Source organism: Mesoplodon densirostris, chromosome 10, assembly GCF_025265405.1.
Source record: "Mesoplodon densirostris isolate mMesDen1 chromosome 10, mMesDen1 primary haplotype, whole genome shotgun sequence".
Classification (NCBI taxonomy): Eukaryota; Metazoa; Chordata; class Mammalia; order Artiodactyla; family Ziphiidae; genus Mesoplodon; species Mesoplodon densirostris.
The window spans coordinates 73,309,790-73,334,818 of NC_082670.1; the positions used below are offsets into that span (position 1 = coordinate 73,309,790).

The window sequence follows — 25,029 nt, forward strand, 5'->3', positions numbered from 1 at the left end:
GGGCACCTGGCAGGCGGATGTGCCAGGGGTCTGGGCTGGGTCTGCTTCGGGTGGGCCAAAGGGCGGTGCCTGGTAGGTCTCGCTGTAGCTGCCAGGCCTAACTGCCTCATTAGCATCTGCCTACTGCCAGCCTGGGCCTGTCTGGTCCCCTCCCCATCAGTCCACACAGCCGTTTTTCAGGAATTCCTCCTATAAGGCATTGATGGTGACAGTGATGGTGAGCATGTGACCACGGTGAGGTTGGGGAAATGGCCTGGGAGCCAGCCGGCCTGGCCCTGACATGAGGTTGCTGTGTTGAGGCCTCCGCGCTCAGCCCTATCCTAGGTTTCATGCCCAGCACCATCCCGTATGGGCTCAGCTGTCCAGCGGTCGCCTGGAGCTCGATGTGCCATGTTCCCAGGTAGGCAGGCACGGGTGGCAGCACTAGGAAGCAGTCTGGGGAACGCCCCTTCTTGATGTGGCCTCACCCAGCCCTATTCCTGCCACAGGGGTACATGCCCCCAAACCTGGGATACTCCCTCCCTGCAAAGACTAGGGTCCCCTGGGAGAGGAGAGGGACCAGTGAACTCTCAGGGCTCCTAGTGGGGCCCTCTGAGGTTGTTACAGGGAGGACCAGGGATCAGCTCTGCTTAAGGCCCCCTTCCCACCTCCCTGCCCCTTGCCATGGCTTATACAGTCTCCCATTAGAAGCCAGCACTGCCCTGACCCCCACTGCCAGATGGGACAGCCCTCTGGCCTGAGCCATAGGGGTGGCTCCGAGACCGGGGCTGGTGGGGGTGAGGCATTGAGAGGGCAGTTTGGCCAGAGATGGAGCTCTCTGTCAAAACCTCCCCAGAAACAATAGGCCAGGCCCAAGAACTCAGGCTGGGGAGTGGCTGAATTCCCCAGGCCATGAGCACTACTGGGACACAGAGCTCCCACGTAGGAGGGAGCTGGAACCCCCGGATCTGGGGTGCTGCTGTGGACTTGGGTGGCCCCTGGAGGTGCCCCAGCCTCTCCATCTATAAAGTGGGGCAATACCTTCTGCCTACCCTAACTCCTAGCTGCGGGGCAGCTAGGCAGGTTCTGCCTCGGAACTGTCAGAGGGAAGGGCCTCTTTGGCCTAAGGGGCTGGGCACAGACTCTCAACCACCCCCATGCACTGCAGGGGTGCCTTGGCCTGACACCTGTACCAGACGAGGTCAAGTGCTGACCACCTGCCAGACCCTGCGCTGGACATAGCAGGACAACCCGATGTGGCCCTCAGATGATCAAGGTGTGAGTGTGCCATGTGTGTTGGGACAGGGCATGGGTAAGATGGGAGAGGTGGAGACTGGGGAGCCTGCCTGTAATGCTGACTCCACCACCGGCCTCCCCTCTCCAGGCCTGTTTCCTCCTCTATAGAATGGGGTACTGTACACCATGCGAGGCTGGTTGAGGCAGGAGGAAACATGCTGTGTGAAGGCTTCAGTCCAGGGCTGAGCTCATGTCCCCCTGCTGAGCCCTCTTATGCCTGGACAGTGGGGAGAGGGCCCCGGGGGCAGGCAGTGACCCCTGTGGGAAGGGGTCCTGGAGGGGAGGCCTGGGAAGGGGGCTTGTAAGCAGCTGTGCCGGGGAGTGTGGGCAGAACGGACTCTGAGCAGAGAGGCTGGTTCTAACAGGAAGAGAAACAGCGACAGAGGAGACAGCAACTCTTCTGACCCTGCAGCGGGTGGCTGCCCTGTCCTGAGGCTGACGTGGGGCCATGGACATGCCCAACACCCCATGGAGCAAGGCCCTGCCCACCAGCCTCATGCCTCTGCCTCTGTGTCCACCCCTGCCTACCCACCTGCCATGAGGGAGGGAAGTGGAGTCACCAGGCCCTGGCCCAGCTCCAGCCTGGTCCTACCTCCAAGTCTCAGCCACGCCAGCCCCCTGCTGCCTCCTGCTCACCCTTCCTTAGCTGTCACCACCATTCGATTCCCACCCTTTGCTCAGACCCAGCAGACAACAGCCCCTGCTCTGACCCTCAGGGAGCCTTTCCCATCAGGGGGCTTTGACCCATGGCTCCTGCCTCCTCAGGGCTCTTCCTGTAGAACTGTCCAAAGTGGGACCCACAGAACGCTAGGCCCACCTCATAAAGAGGGTCATGTGGTCAAATGTCTGAAAAACACTGTGAACTCTGTGGCCCCAGCTGCATAGCATAGGAGTGTGTTAAAGGCTCTGAGAAGTCCTGCAGGGATATAGCTGGCTTAATTTTGTTCATCTGGCATTTCCCAAACTTTAGTGACCATAGCATCAGTTTTTTGCATAATCTCCACTCCCAGATGAGAAGCTGAGGATCATCAAGTAGCTGCTCAGAATCCCACACCCTCCCTCTGGCCAGCTCTAGGTACCCTGAGGTCTGCTTTTCACCAGCAGGTCCGACTGCCATCCCAGCCTGGCTCCTGGGGAGGCTAGGACGATTAAATGGGCACCGGGCAGAGATGAGCCGGATGCCTGACCAGCTTCCCCCAACCAGCACCAGCCAGCTCTTGGCCATGACCAGCTCCTGTAGTCTCTAGCTCAAGGCTGCACAGGGCCAGACGGGCCAGACGGGGAGGCTGGTCCTCTCAGCATGGGGGCTGTGGACAGGGCCCCCTCCTCAAGCCCAGGCCAGAGTTGGGTTACAAGCTCTGAGGGTCTCCTAATGAGTTCCACATGCGAGTGAGGGCCTCTGAGAGGAAATGGGAAGGGGCTGGGGGAGGGGGAGAGGGGCCTGAGAGGGGACTGGAAACATGTGTTTGGAGGAGGAAGCCAGGGGGAGGGGGAGTGGAGGGAAGACTCTCCCCAGAAGTCTTGTGCCCACCCCCACAAGGTGGCTGCCAGGCTCCCAGCCCCTGCAGGAGGCCCCCAGGCCAGCAGTCTTGGGGGGAGACCCCTTAGAGGGCCCACTCCTCTCCAGGCAGAAAAAGCCCCAAATCCTTGGCCCTGCTTGACTGGGGTTCTGAGCCATTAGAGGCAGGATAGAACCAGGTGGGTGGGAGGGCCCATGGGGGCATGATGAAGCCCCTCCACAGCCAGCCAGCTGACCAGCAGCAAGATCCACATTCAGATCCAGCCCAGCTACCCCTACCCAATCAGAGAGCCCTGGATGCAGCGAGGCCACTGACCTGTCAGCCCTGACCCCCACCTTTGCCCCTCTTGGCTAGCGGGTGGACAGCGAAGCCTGGCATGTGGGTTGGCTGCCCCACCCTCCCTCCCTGTCCAGTGGGGGCTGTGCCTGGCCATTCAGATTGGCCTGGTGGCTGGAAGCCTCATTAGGAAAAGGCTGTCTAGGAGCCATGTTGGCATGCGGATTGGGATGTCCAGTGAGAGACCCATGGCGGTTAGGGAGCAGACTGAGGGCCTCATGGGGTACAGTGGTTGTCCCTCCCAGGAACACTGGTTGAACCCCAGGTTTCTAGTCAGCTGACCAAGGCTGAGCCTGGAGTAGGCCTTGTAGCCAGATGGCTGGCCTGTAGGATTCTGATGCTGGGGGCCCAGACCTTCAGCCCCTACCCACCTCCAGCCACCTCCCCAGGCCATGGATCGGAGCCCTGAAGGCACAAAGGCTGTTCTTAGAGCTTTGTGTGAATTGTGAGAGCAAATCTTTCCCACAGCCCTGTGAGGCCAGTACTACTCTTTCCCCATGTTGTGGATGAGGAGGCCAAGGCATGGAAAGGTGAAGTCAGAGCATTCCTGGCAGTAGGGACAGTAGGTACAAAGGCCCTGGGGCTGGAATGTTCCTGGTGTGTCCAAGGAATAATCAGGAGGCTGGTGTGGTGGGAGGGGCATGAAGGGAGGGTGGAGGGTGGTAGGAGACGGGGGTGGGGGAATGGGCAGGATTGAGTAGGGCCTCTTGGCTGTGGTGAGCATTGTGGCCTATACTTGAAGGAGGCTGGGGAACTGCTGGAAGGGGTTGAGCAGGGATGGCATGAACGATCTTACAAATTCACTTTTAATTATTTTTTAATCTTACGGCTTAGCCGACTCTGGCTGCTATGTTGAGAACAGAGGGAGTGGGCTAAGGGCAGAAGCAGACCAGGCAGGAAAGGAGCAGGCAACATCTCAGCAGGTCCTGGCTCCTTGGGGGGCTAGCTCTGGGATGGCCTGAGTGATGGGCAGATTAGAAGGGCTGTCACCTGACCTGACCCAGCCTAAGCCCCCTTCCCTCACCAGAGGGGCCTCCATAGCTGAGGTTCCCCCAAACCAGAGGCAATTATCCCAACAGGAGCTTTGGGAGGAAATACAGATGGCCAATAGGCACATGAAAAGATGCTCAACATCGCTGATTATTAGAGAAATGCAAATCAAAACTACAGCGAGGGCTTCCCTGGTGGCACAGTGGTTAAGAATCTGCCTGCCAATGCAGGAGACACGGGTTCAAGCCCTGGTCCGGGAAGATCCCACATGCTGTGGAGCAACTAAGCAGCCCACGTGCCACAACTACTGAGCCCGCGCTCTAGAGCCCATGCTCCGCAACAAGAGAAGCCTGCACACCGCAACGAAGAGTAGCCCCTGCTCACCACAACTAGAGAAAGCCCATGTGCAGTAACGGAGACCCAATGCAGCCAAAAATAAATAAATAAATTAAAAAAAAAAAAAAAAAGAAAAAACTACAGCGAGGTATCACCTCACACCAGTCAGAATGGCCATCATCAAAAAGTCTACAAACAGGGGCCTCCCTGGTGGCGCAAGTGGTTGAGAGTCCGCCTGCCGATGCAGGGGATACGGGTTCGTGCCCCGGTCTGGGAGGATCCCATATGCCGCGGAGCGGCTGGGCCCGTGAGCCATGGCCCGTGAGCCATGGCCGCTGAGCCTGCGCGTCCGGAGCCTGCGCGTCCGGAGCCTGTGCTCCGCAACGGGGGAGGCCACGACAGTGAGAGGCCTGCATACCGCAAAAAAAAAAAAAAAAAAAAAAAAAAAAAAAAGTTTACAAACAGGGCTTCCCTGGTGGCGCAGTGGCTGGGAGTCCGCCTGCCGATGCAGGGGACGTGGGTTCGTGCCCCGGTCTGGGAAGATCCCACATGCCGCGGAGCGGCTGGGCCCGTGAGCCATGGCCGCTGAGCTTGCGTGTCCGGAGCCTGTGCTCCGCAGCGGGAGAGGCCACAGCAGTGAGAGGCCCGCGTACCGCAAAAAAAAAAAGAAGTCTACAAACAATACATGCTGGAGGGACTTCCCTGGTGGCACAGTGGTTAAGAATCCGCCTGCCAATGCAGGGGACATGGGTTCGAGCCCTGGTCTGGGAAGATCCCACATGCCGTGGAGCAACTAAGCCCATGAGCCACAACTACTGAGCCCTCGTGCCACAACTACTGAAGCCCGCGCACCTAGAGCCCGTGCTCCGCAATGAGAAGCCACCACAATGAGAAGCCCACGCGCCGCAACGAAGAGTAGCCCCCACTCGCCGCAACTAGAGAAAGCTCGGTGCAGCAACAAAGACCCAACACAGCCAAAAATAAAAAATTAAATTAAAAAAAAATGCTGGAGAGGGTGTGGAGAAAAGGAAACCCTCCCACACTGTTGGTGGGAATGTAAGTTGCTGCAGCCACTATGGAAAACAGTATGGAGGTTCCTCAGAAAACTAAAAATAGAATTACCATATGATCCAGCAATCCCACTCCTGGGCATATATCCAGACAAAACTAGAATTCAAAAAGGTACATGCAGGCCTATGTTCATAGCAGCACTATTCACAATAGCCAAGACATGGACACAACCTAAATGTCCATCGATGGATGGATGGATAAAGAAGATGTGGTACATATACACAATGGAATACTACTCAGCCATAAAAAAGAACGAAATAATGCCATTTGCAGCAACATGGACACAACTAGAGATTATCCTACTAAATGAAGTAAGTCAGACAAAAAGACCAATACCATATGATATCACTTATATGTGGAATCTAAAATATGACACAAGTGAACCCATCTATGAAACAGAAACAGAATCACAGACACAGAGAACAGACTTGTGGTTGCCAAGGGGGAGGGGGTTAGGGGAGGGATGGAGTGGGAGTTTGGGGTTAGCAGATATAAGCTTTTATATAGAGAGTGGATAAACAAGGTCCTATTGTATAGCACAGAGCACTATATTCAATATCCTATGATATGGAACTTCCCTGGTGGTCCAGTGGTTAAGAATCTGCCTTCCAAAGCAGGGGACATGGGTTCGAACCCTGGTCGGGGAACTAAGATCCCACGTGCCACGGGGCAACTAATCCCGTGGACCGCAACTACTGAGCCCGTGTGCTCTGGAGCCCATGCACCACAACTAGAGAGCCCGTGCAGCCTGGAGCCTGTGGGCCACAACTAGAGAGAAGCCTGCATGCCACAATGAAAGATCCCGCATGCCACAATGAAGATCCCGCGTGCCGCAGCTAAGACCTGACACAGCCCCAAACAACAACAACAAAAATCCTATGATAAACCATAATGGAAAAGAATATTAAAAAAAATGAATGTATATATACATGTATAGCTGAATCACCTTGCCATATAGCAGAAATTAACAACACTGTAAATCAACTATACTTCAATAAAAAAATATTAAAACTGGAAAAAAAGGAGACTTTGGGACATGTCTCAAAGGGCATGGGCATCCTTGTAGAACCTCACAAACGGCCCTATTCCCTAGCACACCCCAACTATGAGGGGAACTGGACCCAACCCCAGAACCAGGGCAATCCTGGGAGCAAAGGTCAACTTCACAGTTGCAGCCAAGAAGTCCCACAGCAGCAGCCCAGACGCGGGCCAGCCCAGGCCTCTGCAACAGAAAGCACCTTCTGTTTCCAGTTAGCAGGCACATGTGAGCTGCTGCCTGGAGGGTCTGGGAAGACTAATTACATTGCTTCTCTAGCTCCAAGTTCCAGAGGCTTCTGGGGGAGCCAATCCAGCAGCAGCTGTCATGGAGAATGATCCTGGGGGCGAGGGTAGGGGTGGGGGGTGTGCTGGCCCCGGGGAACACGATCAGCACTCCCATCCCAACCGTGGGCATGAGGGCATGTCCCCAGGCGGCTCTGGCTGGGGTCAGTTTGAGGGGCTCGGTGCAGAGGTGGCGGGGGGTACCACAGGGGCTTCTGGGGCAGCTGGATGGTTCCAGGGAGGCCTGCCAGGTCAAGGCAAGGCCCTGGGTTGAGCCTAGCCGGGGAAGGGCAGGGGCAGGGCAGAGATCTGGAAGAGAGGCCAGTTGAGCAGAGCAGCTGCAGGGCACCTGTGCCCTTGGCCAGGACTGAGACCAGGAGAACAACATGGACTGGGTGAACGTGGGCCCCAGGTGCTCAGGGACGGCCACAGCTCTGAAGTCAGTCTCCATTCCTAAGCTGAGTCCAGGTGCCCAGCTGAGGAAGGATGGAGATGGCCAGGGGCTGCTGTCAGTATGTTGGCTGAGTGACACTGCTGACACGGGCCAAGCCTCTGCCCACGGAGCACCCATGAGAGACACCAAAGTCCCACTTGCAGGAAGGGGCACTTGTGCCTGCCAGAGTAGCTTAGGACTGAGAAAGGAAAGCTGCCGGAAGACGATTTCCTCTCCTGTCCAGGGTCCCCGTCCGACAGTGCTCAGATTTCTCATGGGTGGTAGGAGACAGTGGGGGCGGGGGGAGGCCTCCTGCTACAGGCAGCGCCCGGGCAGAAGGGGCTCGAGGTGGCCTCACCTGAAGTGAAACCACTCCCCAGCCTTGCTCTGTAAATAGGGTCTGGGGAGAGCGTTTCCACACAGCAACTGCCAGCGGAGGAGGGGCCGGCACAGAAAGTTTCCTCATGGCTTTGCCCCAGGCTGTCTGGCCTGACTCCGGTCTCATCTCAAGCACGGCTGTGAGCGCCCCACGTTCTGGGCCTCTAGAGAGACCTCCCCCAGAGTGGCTGCCAGAGTGAGCCCGGGGTTCTCACTGAGGGCTGGAGGCCACTCAGCAACAGGACAAGGCCCTGTGTCAGGGAGGTGATGCTCACAGGAAGTGAGCTGGGGCCCGCCAGCCTGACACTGCCGCCTTGGCAAAGTGGTTCCCTCCTCGGCAGCATGGGGCGGGGTGGGGTGGAGAGGGGGTGCTTGGAGAAAACCCCGGGGCCCAGTTCTGTCCCGCTTAAATGGCCACCCACCAGTTAAGGCTGGAGCCATCAGGGGCCCATCTTGAGCAGATCGTTGAGGAAGTGAGGTTAGTGACAGGGAGCTGGGATAGTGTGACTCACCATGCTTGCGCTTGCTCAGCGGGCTGGGTTTCCGGGATTCCCGGCAATCACAAACACCCACCCGCAAGCCTGTGCTGGCCCTAGTGGCGGCCTCGGCCTTGGTGACAGCAGAAGAGGTGGGTTTGGAGGGCTTGCCTCCTCAGGTGGGGCGAGGCTGTCTGCCGGCCCAACTCCCTCCTTACCACTGGGGATCCCCGTAGCATGGGCCATGGTGTCAAGAGACTGTAACCCTGGCCACCGAGAATTTCAGAGCCAGAAGGACTCTGGGACCATCAGACCCCATCCCCATGGACGTACAGGCCAAGTCCCAGGGAAGGGGTCGGACCCGCCAGAAGTCTCCCTCTAGTCACACACAAAGCACATTCTCCCTCTGAGCGCGTGTGCCTGATGAGACGGGCACTAGCTCACAAATGGTCTCCACAAGGTTACTGAGCTCATTCAAGGTCATGGAGCTAGCGGGGGTAGAGCCGGGATTTGGACTCTGGCGGTGCCCCTGACTCCCAGGGCGATCCGGACCCCCCTGCTCCGCCCTCTTGCCAGCCTGCCATCATGCAACGCGCCCCCCCTGGAGATCATGGGACAGAGGACAAGGTGGTGCTGGGTGGGAGAATGGCAGTTTCCAGGACAGGCTGGCTCATGCCACTCAAGTCTCTGGAGGGACACAGGCCTGCAGGGACCCATCAGCACTTAGTCTGTCAGGTATCCCTGGGAGTGGTGACTCAGGAATGAAGGGCGGCAGGCCTGCCACGGGCAGGGGTTGGACTCAGCTGCTGCCTTCTGGCTTGGTCGTCCAACCCACCTGACCTGCTTCCCTCAGTTTCTCCAGCAGGGAGTACAGATTCATCCCTGGAACCTTGAGAATCTGGCACAGGGTAGGTGGGGGATTGCAGTTTAAATCACAGACACCTGTTCTTTCACTTCACATGTTAGGAAAATTAGGGGATGAAGGGATGGGGGTGGGGGCTGGGAACTGCCACTGACATGTACTTCCTAACAAAACCCCACTAACCTAAGCACATCTTCCTAGCACAAAAAAAAAAAAAAAAAAAAAAAAAATTTGCAATTTGGTTTTCTGGGAGCTGTTACCAAAATCCAAAATTAGGAGAGATGACGGCTGAGCTGAGGCATTTACATTTCCAGGGGCTGCTTCTGAGCTTGGCAGCATGGGTGGGGGATGAGGAAGAGCCCCTGGCCACAGGGGAGCTGCCTGGGAGGGCTAGCGGGGAGTGTCATCTGGGGAGACGCCACAAGGCCCTGTCATGTGGCCCCCAACTGGGCCGAGCCACCTCAAGCCCCGCTAGCCCCCACTCCTCCTGTGCTTATAAGGGCCCTCCCTCCCTCCCGCCCCCCAGAGCCAGTCCTGCCTGCCACCAGCCCAGACCGTGTTGCCCAGCTCAGGGGCCTGCAGCACCTTCATGGGGGCGGGGCTTGGAACTGAGGCTAGACAGACAGTCCCCAGAGCGGTCAGAGCACCCTCGGGTTTTCTGTCTCCTTCCCGCCAGGAGCAACCTGGCCCCTAGATTCTCAGAGCAGTGAGGTCCTGGGTCAGGCCCCACATGAGCAAGAAAAGGAACTCTTTGGGGAAGAACATGGCCAAATGTGAGCCTGAGCCCTCACAGCTCTGCCTTGGCGAGGTCATACACACTGACCCCCAGGCTTGGAGATGGCAGGTCTCTGTGCTGTTTTAAAGACAAATGCAGCTGTCCAAGAACCATCCTTCTCCCCAGTTCCAGATCTATCTGGTGGCTCCGTCAAGGCAGGTGTGTGAGTGGCAGGAAACCCCTCAGGAGGGCTTGGCCCGGGCCACTCGTGCAAAGCTCTCCCAGAAGCCCATGGCCACGGCTCTGGCCCGCCTCCATCTGGGAGGGCCCAGGTCGGACTGTCCCAGGACATGACGATATTGTCCTACCAGACAAGGGGTGTGCTGTGTGTGGGGGGTGGTGGTGAGTACCCCTCTCCAGACTGTTTACATCTGACAATGGTGGTGGGACTTCCAGGGGAAAACAGTACACCACTACTTCCCAGGCCATTTCCCAAATCCCTACCAGACCCTCAAAAATCCTCATTTTCTCCCACAGAGAAAGGGAGATTTCAGAGAAAAATTCGAAACTTGATCCTGGTGTAAACTGAAGACACAATGGGTGGCAACCCTTGCCTGGCCTATGAGCAGAGCTGCTACACAATGCCTTGGAGACCCTGCTCCTGTCCTGTTGCACCATCTGTGTCTTTGGAGAGGCTCTCGCCTGGGCTGGCTGCTCGGATCACCAGAGCCCCAACACCTGGGAGCTCCAGCTCCACTGGCTGCAACACGGCAGCCGATGTCTCATCAGTGGCAGGGCAGCCAGCATGGGTGGGGATGACAAGCCTGGCCCCCAGGCTGTGTCCCCTCTGAGCAAGCTGACTTAGCATTGCCCAGACTCCCTAAAAGCCTCCAGGGACGGGGAGCCCATGACCTCCCGAGACAGCCAAGGGTCTTACCTGCCAATTTAGACCAGCAGGACTTCCAGGCTCTTCTACACACTAGCAGGGCCACGTGGGAAGACTGCAGCAGGTTCCTGGGGGCCTCCAGCCTCTTCCCCCATCGTCCTAGAGGCACTGATGGGGGCGGGGAGCCACAGGCCTCTGTTAAGTACCTACCTCATCGCCACCTGGTGGGGTGGTTACCACCACCACCTGACACAAAAACCTGAGGCTCAGAGGTTATGTCACCACGTTGAGGTCACACAGCTCGACCAAAGGCAGAGCCTGAGGCCTAACTGCAGACTACAGCTCTCTCCCCACCCAGGTGGAAGAGGCAGCTCCTCCAGGCTTGTCGTTCATCGGTACTCAACATAGGCTACCTCTTGTCAGCCCAAGCTCTTAGGCGTTCAGACTCTGCGCCCACCTGGAAGCTGCAGAGGCTGGGAACCTCATTAGCTGCTTGGTACTGACAGCTCCCAGGAAGATCTAACACCGCCCTCCCCCCAGGCCCCAGGGCAGGGCAGGTGTGTTGGAGGGTAAATACCTCTCTGGCTGGCTGGGCCCCAAGAAGCTGAATGCAGAAGGCATGGAGGACACCCAGACATATGGGAAACACTTGCCTGGCTTTCCTGCAAGGATGCAGGGGAAGCTGCCTATGGAACCCTCATGAGCAAGAGGAAAGGCAGGTGCCTGAGGCCTCCAGGTCCCAGCTGAAGCAGCCAGCCAGGCCAGCCAGAGGGACAGGGTGTAGGCAGGGGCTCTGGCTGTCCTTGTTCCTGAAGACCCCGAACGGCTGCAAACAGGGTGTGCTGGGCTTCAGAGGTGATCCTGGCAGGGGCCCTCCCAGGAAGCCATTTTCATTCTCCCTTTATAGGTCCTGGGGGTGGGGGGACTAGGTCTCACTCAGAACAAGCCATTTCACTGACGAGCTCCATCAAGTCCATTTTAATGTTCAGTTTCCTTTGCCCTCATGCATGCAGAGGAGGAAGCCATCAGGCCCCAGTGAACATGTGTGGGGCAGAAATCAAGGCCACTGCAAAGCTACCACCCTCTCCAGAGTGCTCGTTCCTGGGTAAATCAGACACAGATGGGCCCACTTTGGGCCTTTTGTCAGATTTATAGGAAACTCCTGGCTCATCCAACCAATGAGTAGTCCATTTCTATGCTGGGAAAGGTCGGTGGGGGGAAGCCAGTCACACGGCAGAAAGGTTCGTAAGGGAAAAGTGGACTCCACTTAGGACTCCAAGGTAGCAAACATTTTCAAGTGGCTCCTTCACATTAAACTAAACGTGGTCATCTGTGGGTATGTGGGGCCTCCCACAGCCAAGTGGAGAGTCTCCAGGTGCAGACAGCTTGGGTGGAGGGCAGAGGTGCAGGACCCCTGGGGCTCCGGGATGGATGTGATTCCCAGAGCTGAATCCCCTTTATTTATTTACCTAAGTTCCCCAGTACAAATCTCCAGCCTGTCACCCACCAAATCGACTGAGCTCTTGATTCTTGCTCCCCTGATCATGGTGGTGTTCTCTGCATGATTAGCTGCTGATTCTCCAGACACTGCTTCAGCTTGTCTTCTGTCAGTGTCAACCGCTGCTCCAGGATGGAGACTGTCTGCAAAATAAACGATCAAGCTCAGAGGATGGAGAGGCCATCGGCCTGCCCTGGGGATGCCCTCAGCCAGTCCTGCTCAGCTGTCTCAGCCCGCTGAACAAATGCCAGCTCTTCCCACCCAGGGCTCCTTCCTGGCACCTTGTCTCTGGTCTTCATGTCCACTCCTGCTGGTTCAGGATGGTTGTTCTCTGATGTTTGTTGGGCAGCGGGAAGGACATAGTGAGGGAAAGTAGGCAGCAGGTCCCATAGTCCTCGGTCATTGCCCAAGACAGCCAAGGGTGAGGAATCCCCAGCCCCGGTGGTCTGGCATTTAGACTGGAGTTCCAGAGCAGGACCACTTGCTCATGTGGGCCAGGCTCTGTCCATAACCAACCAGAGACCATCAAGCATCTCCATTCCAAAGGTGAGAAAACTGCATCCACAAAAGAAGGCACCCCACCTGGGTCCTGCCCACACCTCAGGCCCTTTATCTCTACACCTGGAGGGGCTTCCCAGGCTGGAGGTGAGTCCCTTGAGCCCAGGAGGGCCTCTGCCTGTCCGAGTCCACTGAGGACCATTGCAGGAATGTGCTGTTTGGGGGTTAGGCCCTAATTCCCCGTTTTTGAGCCCATTTTCTCCTTTGTAATGGGAAGGATAATGCCAAGCTCACAGCAGTCCTGGAGACTGAGAGGTGACAGCATGGTGCCCATGTTGTCCACCATGACGATGCCTGTCATGTTGACTTCCAGAGGCAGAGCCTTTGCTCCCTGGCCTCTCCTGCATACCCAGCATGACGGCTGGCCTATGAACCTGGCTTCCAGACAAGGCTGCAGAAACCTGCCCCCTTCCTCTGGCTTTGGACAGAGTGTTGACAGAGGGGCAGTGGTGTCCAGGCCCACACCAGGCCCTGGGCAAGTCCACTGTGAATGAAGCAGGCTTGGTTCCTGTGCCATACAGCCTACCGGCATCAGAAAAGGGTCAGATTAAGAAACAAAACTTTCTATTAATTTTACTCATTTGTGGGCTTTCCCAAGAGGTTTTGCCACCTTCCCTGAGGCTCCATGGAGGCTCTGGGCCTTGGTCCAGTAGAAAGGAAACTTTCCTTTCACATATTTAATAAAACATTGAAACATTTTGGGAGGGAGTTTCCCCTCTAAGACTGCTATAAATTTTTGCAGCATCCCGCATGGATGTTAGCCGCTCATGGAGGCTGCTCCTCCTGGCGGCTGGCCCCTTCTAGATGAGTTGGCTGGGCTGCAAAGGCTCCGAGCCCTGGGGCACAGGACAGAGCCTGAAAAGTTGCTGCCTGTGGAATATGAACTGCACCCTGAGAGGTAGAGCTGAGCTGAAAGAGACGGTCACATTCCCCTCTGCTGGCCGGTCAGCCATGGAGGGGGTCTGCAGCTCATAAAAGTGGCGGCGGAAACAGCCCCCGGCTGGCCTAGAGCAGCATTCCTGGAAGTTTCCACTGGCTGCTGCAAAACTCACACTGAGCCAAGCTCCAAAATCATTCCTCATCCAGACTTTTTCCGATGGCTCTGGACTCCAGGCCCCAGTGGGGGAGCCAGCCAGCTTTTCCTCTTCTGCCCAGCACCATCCCCCCTCCCAACACACACACACACACACACACACACACACACACACACACACTTAAAACTTTTTTTTTCTTCACAGGGACAGAATTTCCAAATGTGGACGCAGTGGGTGCTGGGCCAATGTCAATACCAGGGGTGCCACGCATTTCACTTCTAAGTAGAGGCCTCTACTTAGTTCCATGGGGGGCCCATACTTCAGCTCAGTAGAAATATGGCATTAAATCTGATGATGTTAAATTTCTTTGAATAGAAAAGCATCGCTTATTTCACCACCAGCCCCCTGAATGGAGGGAGGGTGTTGGGGGGTCCTTCCTTTGGGAGCTATGAGGGGATGCTTCATAGCACGTTAGAGACAAACAGGCTGAAAAAATGTCCACCCTTCTCAAACCTGTAGCTTCTCCCCTTTCCCAGGCAAGCTTCTGGAAGAGTCACGTCATCTCTGCGTTTGGTGTCCACTTTCCCTACTCCCTGCGCCCCCAGCCTACTCCGCCAAGATGCTCGGTGGCAGCCACCATCCAGAGATTAAGTCCACCCAGCTCTTCCCCATCACATATGATCCCGCCCAAACCCCTTTTGAACTGGAAGGATGGGCCAGGGAGAGGAGGACGGACACTTTGAATTTCTGTGCATTACAACAGTCTCTGCTTCACAAATTTGTCTTAATAATCCCATTCCACTAAAGCACGGGACCTCATTTCCATGGGAAACGGTATCCCTCCTGATAAAGTAAAGCCTGGAAACCCTGATCTCCGATTTGCTGATATGCCTTCCCTCCACCAGGAAAGGGCTTCCCCAGTGATGAAAAGGCTCCGATCAGGGAAGCCAAGTAGCAGAGGTCAGACACGCTCAGGGCTGGCGATGCACACAGTGAGAAGGCAGGCAGGCCGGCCACCTGCAGGGAGTCAGCCAGGCCACCACAGCGCGCCACCACCACCACCGTGCTTCCCCAGCTGCTGGGGCCCCATGCGAGGAGGGAGCAGCATCGCTAGCAGGGACCGATTCCAGGCCATGTCACGTGGCTGTGTTTACAGTGTGACCTTTACCTGTTGGTTCAGAGCAATATCCCCACAACCAAGTGTCAGGGGCACAGCAAGCCTCCGTGAGTATGTGCTGCCTCAGCACCCAGAGGGCAGGGCAGAGCCCGCAGCTGTGCCCTCCTGAGGCTCAGGGCCACGCCAAGCAGGCAGCTTGTGGCTCACCCCACCTTGCGCTCTGGCCCGGCCCTGGGAATTCTCCTCCTGCCACATGGTGCCCATGCTCCCCAGGCCCGGAGACAAGGCCCGCCTGCCCTGGAAGGTGAGGAGAAGCACTGGAAAGGCAGACACCTCCGCAGTCCCTCTAAGCCCTCGCTCCCAGCCCAGTCACCTTGCTTTCCTTTTATTCAAGGGCGAATGACCTGGTCCCAGCCTCTCACAAAGCCCCCAAGGAGTTGAAAGCTGCGTGTGGTGGCAGGTGTCAAAAAAGGAAATAGCCCTGCCCGACATGGGTGTCCGTGGGCCTCTGACTTAATTTTAAGTAGGGCAAAGGGAAACTGGAGAAGGGGCTGAGGAGTCTAGGGTTCTGGCTGCTGGGCAGACCTGTCTGGGCAACGTGTCTGGGAAAGACGGCCATTAGCCTGAACTCCTTCATTATGGGGTCCAAACTTCCACAGAGGGCCCTCCTGTCTGTTGACCTTGGAGAAACCAGGCAGCTCATGCCCTCTCCCTGGCCCTGTGCCATCCAGACACGAGGTCCCATTTGTAACTGGGTGTGAAGCCCAGACTCGAGGGAAGACCCAGGACTGGGGTCTGGGGGCCATTCTGATTCCTGACACACTCTGCTCCAGGGGCTGCTCTTGACAGCTGACACTCACGGAGTGCTCACAGTATGCCAAGTATTCTATTCCATACAATGACCCCTCAGTGTGGGAGCCTGTATCACCCCCATTTTTTCCGATGAGGAAACCAAGGCACCGACCAAGTGATACTAACTTGCCAAAAGTCACACAGCATATACATGACAAACGTGGACTGTGAACCCTGGTGGCCTGGCTTCAGAGTGCTGGCTAAGGCACCGGGAACTGTGCACCTGTGCTCTGTCTCCATCCACCACGGATGAGGAGAGGCCTAACCTACTCCTTCCCCCGCCGCACCCCCCCGCTCGCTCTGGCATCACCCGAGGGCTACTGGCCCTGTGACCCAGCAGACCTGCTTGTCCCCCACCCTGTGGCCAAGCTCAAGCAGCCTGAGAACATGCTCCTGGACCTCTGTGCTCACGCAGCGGCAGCCACCTTCTGTCCTGTCCAAGCCACTTGGTCTGGTGGCTCTGGATTAAATGAGCAGGAGTGGAAGGGTCATCCCTCAGGGTCACCCAGCAGCACCCTCACACCATCAGGCCACTCTCCAAGGCAGTTCCCAGGCCTCAGACACCTCCAATGCCCATGAAGTAGAGTCTCTTTATCTGGCTAAACATTTAGGTTTGGAATTATCACAGAAGTCACAATTCTGAGCTATGAAAAGGCAATATTATAGGGTTAAAAGGGACATACCGACAAGAACCTTTTAGTAGATATGCAATGAGAAACGACCCTAACACCTTAATTTCAGATGCCTTCTCTCACTGGGGTGCTTATGCTGCTACAGCATAAGAGATCAGCCCCCAGACACGCTCTGGTACTCGCCCCAGTCACTGCTGGCGCCCCACCCCTCCCAAGACTGGGCTTGACTTCAAACAAGGCACCTCCCTCCCTGAATGGGAGCAACAGGAAGCAGAATTCAGACTCCACGCCTGGACACTGTTACCCCTCGCCCAACAATGTCTGCCTCCCAGGGTCATGGCCTTCACCTGCAAGCCATGTGGGAGCCTCTTGGGGCAAGGTCATAGGGGATCCAGAAGTTTCACCTTCAAAGTCACACCTGTTGGGAGGGTCACCTGGGGGCTTGTTTCAGAACCACCTTCTCCTGCTGTTACCAGTGATTTCCAGGAAGCCACAGCCCTTTCTCATGGAAAATTGTTTCCTTAGAAACACTCCCATTTGCTGTTGAATGAATTCTGTTGTTTCTCTAGACCAAGGGTTGGCACACTCAGCCTGCTGCCTGTTCTAGTAAATAAGGTTTTATTGCTGTGCCCATTTGCTTACATATTGTCTATGGCTGCTTCCTGGCTACAGTGGCAGGTTGAGTAGTTGTGACAGACTCTTATGGCCCCCAGAGCCTAGAATATTTATCATTAAGAAAAAGTTTGCCAACCTTGGCCCTAGACTCTTCACTCACTCAGATCCTCCCCAGGCACCACGCCGTACTGGCCTGTGCCAGGGCTGGGGTGACAATGGCGCAGAGCAGACAGACTCAGCTGGGCCCGCAGGGTGTGCAGCGGGTTGAAGAGGCAAGCGCTAAGCAGACCAGCGGGGTGCGCTGGGAAAATGGAAGGCGCTGCTTGGTGAGAGCCAGGGGAGGTAGCCCTAGGAAGGGAGTGAGCTAAGACTGAGGAGGAGTTCACCAGGAGAGAGGGGCAGGAAGGCCCCGAGGTGGGAGGGAAGGCAACGAGCAGGAGGGGGCCTCAGAGGAGGCAGGAGATGGGGCCGGGCCCTGCAGGCCACACCTGGCGGCCTCATCTTCAGCCGCAGAGCAGCAGGAAGGTGCTGGGGGTTCGAGGCCAAGCGGGGATGACACCCCTCTGATTGCTCCATGGGGATGGCCCGGGGAGTGGCTGTGTGGCTGTGACTAGGCATGATGGAGTCAAGAGAGAATGAGAGGGGATGATGGTGGCTTGGACTGGGGGAGGGGGCTAAGGAGGAAAGTGGGCAAAATCAGATATCCATGAGGTATGAACCACCACCATCTGGTGGTGAGTCAGATGGGGGACAAGAGAGAACACGCTCCTGAGGCCGAGAACACAGGCTGAGGATGGGCCCTGCAGGAGAGGCCGAGGGCACCACACTGGACAGGCTGAGGCCCCTCTGAGGGGGGTGGGAGGGTCAGGCAGGCATGAGGTGGTGGCGGAAAAAGCCTGGTTATTCTGCATTTCTCAGATCATCCTCATTAACAGGGGGAGAGGGGGCTGGGGGAAGACAGGGAGAGGGAGAGGGCAGTGAATCCACAAGCCCCTGGATACTGGAGAGGAGAATCCGGTGCGGGTGAACTGGGAGCTCTGGCCAGGGCTCAGGACCATGTCAGTGATGCTGCTGAACCCCCCTGGAAAGCATCCTGGCCCCTCAGTGGGCACTGATGGAGGGATGGCCCAACCCAGGGACCCAATAGGGAGGAGGATGCTGGAGGCATTGGGGAACAAACCCAAGAGCATGGAAGAGGCCAGCTCGGGCTAGGGGGCGGGGTTCCCAGCATGACTCGCCACTGAAGCTCTCTGAGGAAAATCCCCCTGGGAGAGGCTCAGCAAGGGCATCTCATTCAGATCCTGACTTTTCTGCCGAGGGGGGAGAAGACATTGTGATCTGTCTCCTACTGGGGCAACATTAACAGGGCGAGAGGCTTCTCCCCCTCACAGTTCAACAGTGTAAGACGTTTTATGAAACATCCTGAAGGGCCTTCTGAGTGGTGTAAAAATAACCAATTTTAAAGTGACAGGCTTTTATTTTTAGTCTCCTCTGAATTGTAGTGCTGCACGGAGAAGTGGCACCAAAATGCCTGTCCTTAGTGATAAGTCTGGTACCTGGGGCCCCCAACTCCAAGTGGGAGGGAACACAGCACAGGGGACATTCTGACAGAGCCACGGGTCCAAACTTCGCTGCCTCTTCTCTACTGGCATCGAGTCATCAGGTGTCTGCACCCCACGGGGCCCAAAGTGGCCTGCGCGGGACAGAGCCTGGGTTTGTGTATCTCCACTGGCCTCCGAGGTGGCCAAGGGGAGAGCCTCCACCCCTGAGTCCTGTGACGGGGCCTCACGCATCTGTGACGCTGGGAGAAGGCAAAGTGGGTCCACGGGGCCTCCGCCTGACTCTACAGCCGCGAGGGGCCGGGCCGCGATACTCCCGTGGGCTCCACGCAGGTCCAGGGAAGAGTTCTGCGGGCAATGCACGGAGGCGGCAGGAGTCCAGGGCTCCCCGGGAGAATAAATCCCCCGCCCTCGGAACGGGTGGAACAGAGCAGAAGGGGGCGGTGCAAGTTGCCCACAGCCCTGTGGAGCAGCGCAGTTCTTTCAGGCCCACATGCTCTCCCTGGGCTCTGTGGGCCCTTCCTTTGCTCCCCGCTTTCTCCTGTTGACCGCCCACTTCCCAGGCCCCCACTTCCTCATGGTGTGTCCTCCCCTCCTTTCAGCCCTGCCAACCTTTTTTCTCCTCAGCCTGGTTTCCTCTTGAGGTGGGCCTGTCCTCCATTTTTCCTCAGCTCTTTCCCCCCCAGTACTCATTTCTGCCCCCTTTTCATCCCCTTTTCACTTTGTGTTTAGGGAGAAGGCAAAGAGAAAAGCAGCAGGGTGTGTCGGTCTGGCCCACAGGGACTGAGCTCCGCGTGGAGTCCAGGCCCCTGACTCGGCTCACGTGTTCTGGGGCTGGCAGACCTGGGAAGGAGAGTTCCAACCCTGACAGGAGGCCCAGAGGGCCTCTGTGAGGAGATAGCACAGGACAGGCCAAAGAAAGTGGGTTCCAAGCACAAGGTGCAAAGGCCCTGAGACAGAGAAGAACACAGCACACTCTTGGCACTGTCGGGAGGCCAGTGTGGTTGGTTTGGAGTGACTGAACAGGGAAGAGAGTATGGTGGTCACAAGGAAGGTGGAGGAGGGGTCCCAGGGCCCTTACCCAGGAATGGGACGCCTCCACTCCCTAGCACTGCCTCACCAGATTCACAGATCCGAGGAGGTACAGCCAGGGATGATGGTGCTCCTGCACGCCCGTGGCCACTTTTCCAAGCACTGGATCCAGAGTGGACTCTGGGAGAAGGGGCTCAGCCTGGGAACTGATCATGGCTGCCTAGTTTCACAACAGGTGGTGAAACCAGAGGGAGTGAAGTGGCACTTCAGAAACGGACCAAGGCTCACCCCCGGAGCCAGGTCCCTTCCGGCAGCTGCTGCTCCTTCCAGAGCCACTGCTGCCGCCACCTTTACTGAAGGTCTCTTGCACATACTGGTGTGCAAATGTAGCAGGAAAACTGGAGCCATAACTTCTACAAAGCTCTGAGGGGCCACAGAACCCTCACGAGCCCTCCTGCCATCATCATCCACTCTCACACTTGTCAGGTGCCCATCACATGCAGCAGCGAGAGACTCTGGCTCTGAGGGGCTTCCAGGCACTGAGGGGATGCAGTACCAGTCCTATCTGGGCGGGCTTTTGGCAAAGCTGCCACGATTGATAGTGAATAACATTGTGGAGGAAGGGAAAAGAATGAGGGTGACCAGCCAGCCGTTCTCTCCACATTTCTCAGCTCTTGGGCTAGTTCCTTATGAAATGCTGCCACGTGTGCAGGCCTCACTCACTCCAGGCCTTCCCACCACACTCCCCAACGCTGTCCAGATCTGCGGGCAACCCTTTTTCCCAGCAGACCCCACTCCCCAAGCCAGGGCACTTCCACGGCCACTTCCTGCTCTAAGCAGAGCCCCACAGGGTGCATGGGGCCCCTCTTAGGTGAGTGGTATTGGTTTCTATGGTTGTAAGGCCCTCCTGGGCCTCCCTGGAACATGGAAGACAGGTGGCACAGAGGTGAACAGGGTGACTGGGCCAGAGAGACTGACGATGGAAGCAGAGAGCTGACATCCAACCACGTGCCTCCTCTAGCACTCTGCCTTGTGGCAAGGGGGAACTAAAACTGCTCTGGGATGGCAGTCTCAGGAAGCCAGGAGACTGGGACCTCAGTGTCCAAATGGGGCAAAAGGGTCAGTGGGGCAAGAGGGCTGAAACGGTTGGGGGTAGGAGTGCCACACAAGCACACACCTGCTACAGCATGGGGAGAAGGTCAGGCTGAAAGAAGGGACGCGTGTAGGGCAGAGGCAGCACCTGGGAGAAGGCCGGGGGAGGGCAGTGGGAATGGTGAGCACGGAAGGGCACTGGAGCAGGTCGGGGAGGCCACAGGAAGGGCTGACGAGGGTGCAGGGAATGTCCAAGCCCGCTCTGGCTGCTGTGTCGGGCTGGGAGCAGTGGTCGCATCAGGGCTCTGTCCAAGGAGTCTCCTCGCCTGACCCAGGACCCCAGGGCCCACAATATACAGTTAGTGCTGAGGACCCCAGGCATGTCCCACTTGGTGACTGCCTCTTCTCAGTCCCCATCCTTTTGCCTCAGCTTCCTGGTGACTCCTCACCCGCTTGCCCTCCACGCTGCTTCTGTTATATTCCTTTTCTGTTCAAGAGCTCAGGAAGAAAGGCCAGACTCTTGGATGTGGCATTCGCATGGCACTCAAGGCCTGCGTTGCCCGTCACTACTGCTCTCCCTGCCCAAAGCCCACCTACTCGAAGCCCCGCTCTGGCCCTGCTCCCCCAAGAAGTCCTCCTCATCCCTCCCTCCCCACCCCCCAGTGCTCAGGTCCCTGCCCTCCTCCTCTCTCACCATGTCATGGCTGTGACACAGGTGTGGGCCTTAGAAAATGCTGTCAGAGTGACTCCTGGTCCCCACCTTTGTCCCAGGTGATAAGAGCACAGGCTCTGGAGCTGTACTGCCTGGGCTCAAATCTGAACTTGATCACTAACTTGTTGAGTGGTCTTGGGCAAGTTACCTGACCAGGGGTTCGGATTCCTCATCTGTGCCCTGCATCTCTTGTAGAGCCATCGTAATAGGGTTGGCGAAAAAAAAAAGATCGTTCGGGTTTTTCCATAACATCTTACGGAAAAACCCAAACGAACTTTTTGGCCAACCCAACACTTTATTAATAGCTACTATTTACATGGCACGTGCTCTGGGCAGGGGGTACACCGTGGGCAACATGGCTACCCTAGCTCGCAAGGGGCCATGGCTGAGCTCTGGGCTGTTTGAGGGGGCGGCCCTAGACACAGATGGGGCTTGATGAGGCTCCAAAGAAGGTGGCCTGTGGTCAGGCCTCGTAGGGCCTGAGCCATCAGGGCACGTGGTGGTCTGGCTGCTTCTTAAAGTTCTCCTGTGATGGAAAGTTCTTTTTAATCATTTCCAGGCTTATGGTTGATTCTGGCTCCTCCAGGCGGTCTCCCCAGAGGGGCTGGGGCACCCCAGCGCCCTTCCCCCAACACAGGAGCCAGATTCCTGGGGGGTAGGGGGTCCCAGGTGCCCTGGGTCTCAGGGCGAGGGCACAGTCACCCAGCCATGCCGCTGGGGGCACTTGTGCCAGGCTGTAGGAAACATCCAGGGGCTGGCCATTGGCTCAACGCCCCTGTCTCTACAGTGACGCACAGAATATCTAACTTTCCTATGGTTTCACTGCAAAGATCGAACAGTGTGGAATTAATCTCCCTTGTAGAAGGGTTTTGACTTAACTCAGATTCTAAAGATCTAAAACAGATGCAACAAAAGGGGAATCTCTTTGCTGTGGGGTCTTGTGAGCTATCAAAACAAAGTGGGGCTGCTGGGCTCAGCGCCTGCCTGGCTCTGCCTGGTCTCCTGGCAGCTCTGGCTCTGGCTCTGGCTCTCGGTGTTCGTGCACGTGTATGTGCACACACGCGGGGCCCTGGCTTGCTGATGATGCCCTGGCCAGCCCGTTGCCACATGTCAGGGGTGAATGGGGGCCGGAGGGGCCAGCCCATCTCCCTGGGGTTGCTGGTCTGGGCCCAGCTCTTCCTACCACCAAAGGCCCTGCCTCTCAGCCCCAGCCTCGGCCCAGCGCCTGAAGGTCTGTGGCACAGGGGCCTTCGAGTCAGAGTTGTAAACGCTGGCCCTCGAGCGGCCTGTTGACAGCCATCAGAGTGCCAGCCCCACGAGGACAGGGATTTCTGTCTATTCTCGCTCACCACTCTCTTCCTGCTCCCAGGCCCAGCTGCTGGCGCATCACATGTGCACACTGAGTGCTGGATGGACACAGGCCAGACCCTGAGTGCCATGGGAATGCAGAGGAGGCCGGTCCTGCACCAGCCAGTCCAGGTCCCCCGGGTCTGGGGCACTGGGGATGAGCCTGTCTGGCTGGTGAGGAACATTCCCCCCAGCTTGGGCCTTGGACCTGGTGGGCTTGAGGGGCTGGCGGAGGAGGGAGAGGAGGGTGGGCAGGCTGGAGCCCGAAGGGCCACCGCCAGATGGCCTTGGGAGGGAGGAAGCCTCCTGGCCTCAGCAGGAAGTAGGGGTGTGCAAAGTGGGGTAGGAATCCAGGAAGCAGCCCAGTTCCTCCCCTCCCCACCTCATGCCGATTTGACGAGGACTAAAAGTTTCGGGGCCTAAACTTTAGAGGGGGAGGAGTGGAGATTCCCGCTCATGCTGACGTCTGACATGTTAACTTGTCCAGCATCACACACAGCTGATGCACAGAAAAACAAGTTTCTACAGAAATTCCTCGCAACCTCTCTGGGCTCAGTAACTGTCTTTTTAACCACCTCTCGTCACCCCACAGTCTGCTGCCAACAACACAAAATGAGCTTTTGTCCCTTGAGCCCAGAGGTCCATGTTTCTGCTTCACATTGTCTCAGGGATATAGGATTTCTTGGGCGTTTCTGCATCCCCCAGCCCCCACCTCTAACGAGGATTAGCTCTCTTCCGGAAGCGCATGAGACACTATTTTCTATTGGTGGATTAGCTATGACATTAAGGAATCTTGGCTAATTCACTTACCTTATGGCTTTATAGCAACTCCTTTTAAATAAACGCAGGCTTTTCCATATTACTGCTTACCCCCAAAGGAGAAGCTATTAAAAGTGGGGTCACTCACCACCATCCATTAAAACCGGATGCTGCGGGGACCCGTGGGGTGCTACCCACACCAGGAGGAAGACCTGAGCCACACCCCCCACCATGCTGACCCTGGCCTGGGTTCAAGCTCATCTCTCTGCCAGCCATGGGCATGCCACCAGGGAAGGCAAGTGTCTGATAGGGACAGGCCCCAAGGTGCAGGATGCCAGTCACTGCTGAGCTGTACTCTGGCTCCAGGGTAAGTCCAAACAGGGCTGACAGTGGGGCATGAACCTTGGCCTTGACCACCTTCAGTATCCCCTTTCTTCAGATGCTCACTTTTTCAGCAATCCATATAAAATAGTTAATTTGCCAGCACCCAATAAAACACAACCATCACAAGTCAGAGAGACTGCTTGGTAGCTTGTTGGAGGCCTGGAAAAACTCAGTGCAGCCTGGCAAGTCAGGCTGTGGCCCCTGTCCAACAGGCCCACCTCAGGGACGAAGGCTCACAGGCTCCCCCTGCCCTGTGGAGTGCCTGGTGAGTCACAGTGGGAGACCCAGTCTCTCATTCTGGCTGGTTTTCTGGAGCTACCACCTAGGCCCAGATCAGAACGGGGGGAACAGAATCGCTCCCCCAAATGCCACGCTCTGCTGAGTTCAAAGCTCCTTTCCGTTTTTTCTCCTCCCCCAGAGCTGAGGCTACTATGGGTACAGTGAGGGTCTGTACCAACAGTCCAGGCCCAGACAGGGCCCTCTGCAGAGCGGGCGGAGGGAAATGGCAGGCCCGACTGCAGTCTTTCCCGACCCATCTCTCACGGCGCTTCATGCAGGAGGGCGCCAAGTGGCCATGGGGCAGCTGGGGCTTGGTTAATCTCAGAGCCATGTAGGCCCGTTTGGGGCTGCCTGTCACAACCAGAAGACTCGTAGGCCCCTTCTTGTGGCCTGTGCTTGACCCTTCTTTGGAGGGCCCTTGGGTCCTCAGAGCAGTGAGAGCAAATCGCCTGGGTCCCCTTCCTCCCTCCTCTCAGAATCATCCAGAGTCAGTCTGAATGAGATGTCCCTGCATGGGCCTAGCTCTCCTAGATCTCCCGCTCCAGCCCCTGCTCCCCAGCCCCCAGCTCCAGGCCTGCTCTGGGCCTCACAGGGGAAATCTCATAAGACCGTGAATGTTCCCAGGCCCCAGAGGTAACCACAGCCATCCCAAGCCCATCTGGTGGGCAGGGGCCTTCCATCTGCAGCTTCTTTGGGGAGGGGGTGCTTTCTGCCATAACCGCAGACAGGATAGAAGATGGAGCTGCCATCCAGCCCCTCACGCAATAATAAGCACAAGCTCGCCCCGTCTTTGACTGCTGCCAGCACACTGGCCCTGACTTGGTACTCCCCATGCCTCTGCATTTGCAAAGCCAGAGAAGCCTCTGGATAAACTGTCAAAATGAGCAACAGGGCTGGGGAAGGGCCAGGGCCCAGCCCCTCTGCAACTGGCTAGAGTCAGACCCCAAGTGTCTAACAGACC

The 25,029-nt window shown here is 57.0% G+C and overlaps 1 protein-coding gene across 1 annotated transcript in view; it reads right to left on the bottom strand.

The window, feature by feature from the left end:
- Nucleotides 1-12,045: 12,045 nt before the first annotated feature.
- POC1A (POC1 centriolar protein A) overlaps nt 12,046-25,029 on the bottom strand; it is a 73,572-nt gene continuing 60,588 nt past the window's right edge. The window contains exon 11 of the mRNA XM_060109581.1: nt 12,046-12,239. Within this exon, the coding sequence (XP_059965564.1) occupies nt 12,141-12,239 (99 nt within the window). The 3' untranslated portion in view covers nt 12,046-12,140. The remainder of the gene's footprint in view (nt 12,240-25,029) is intronic.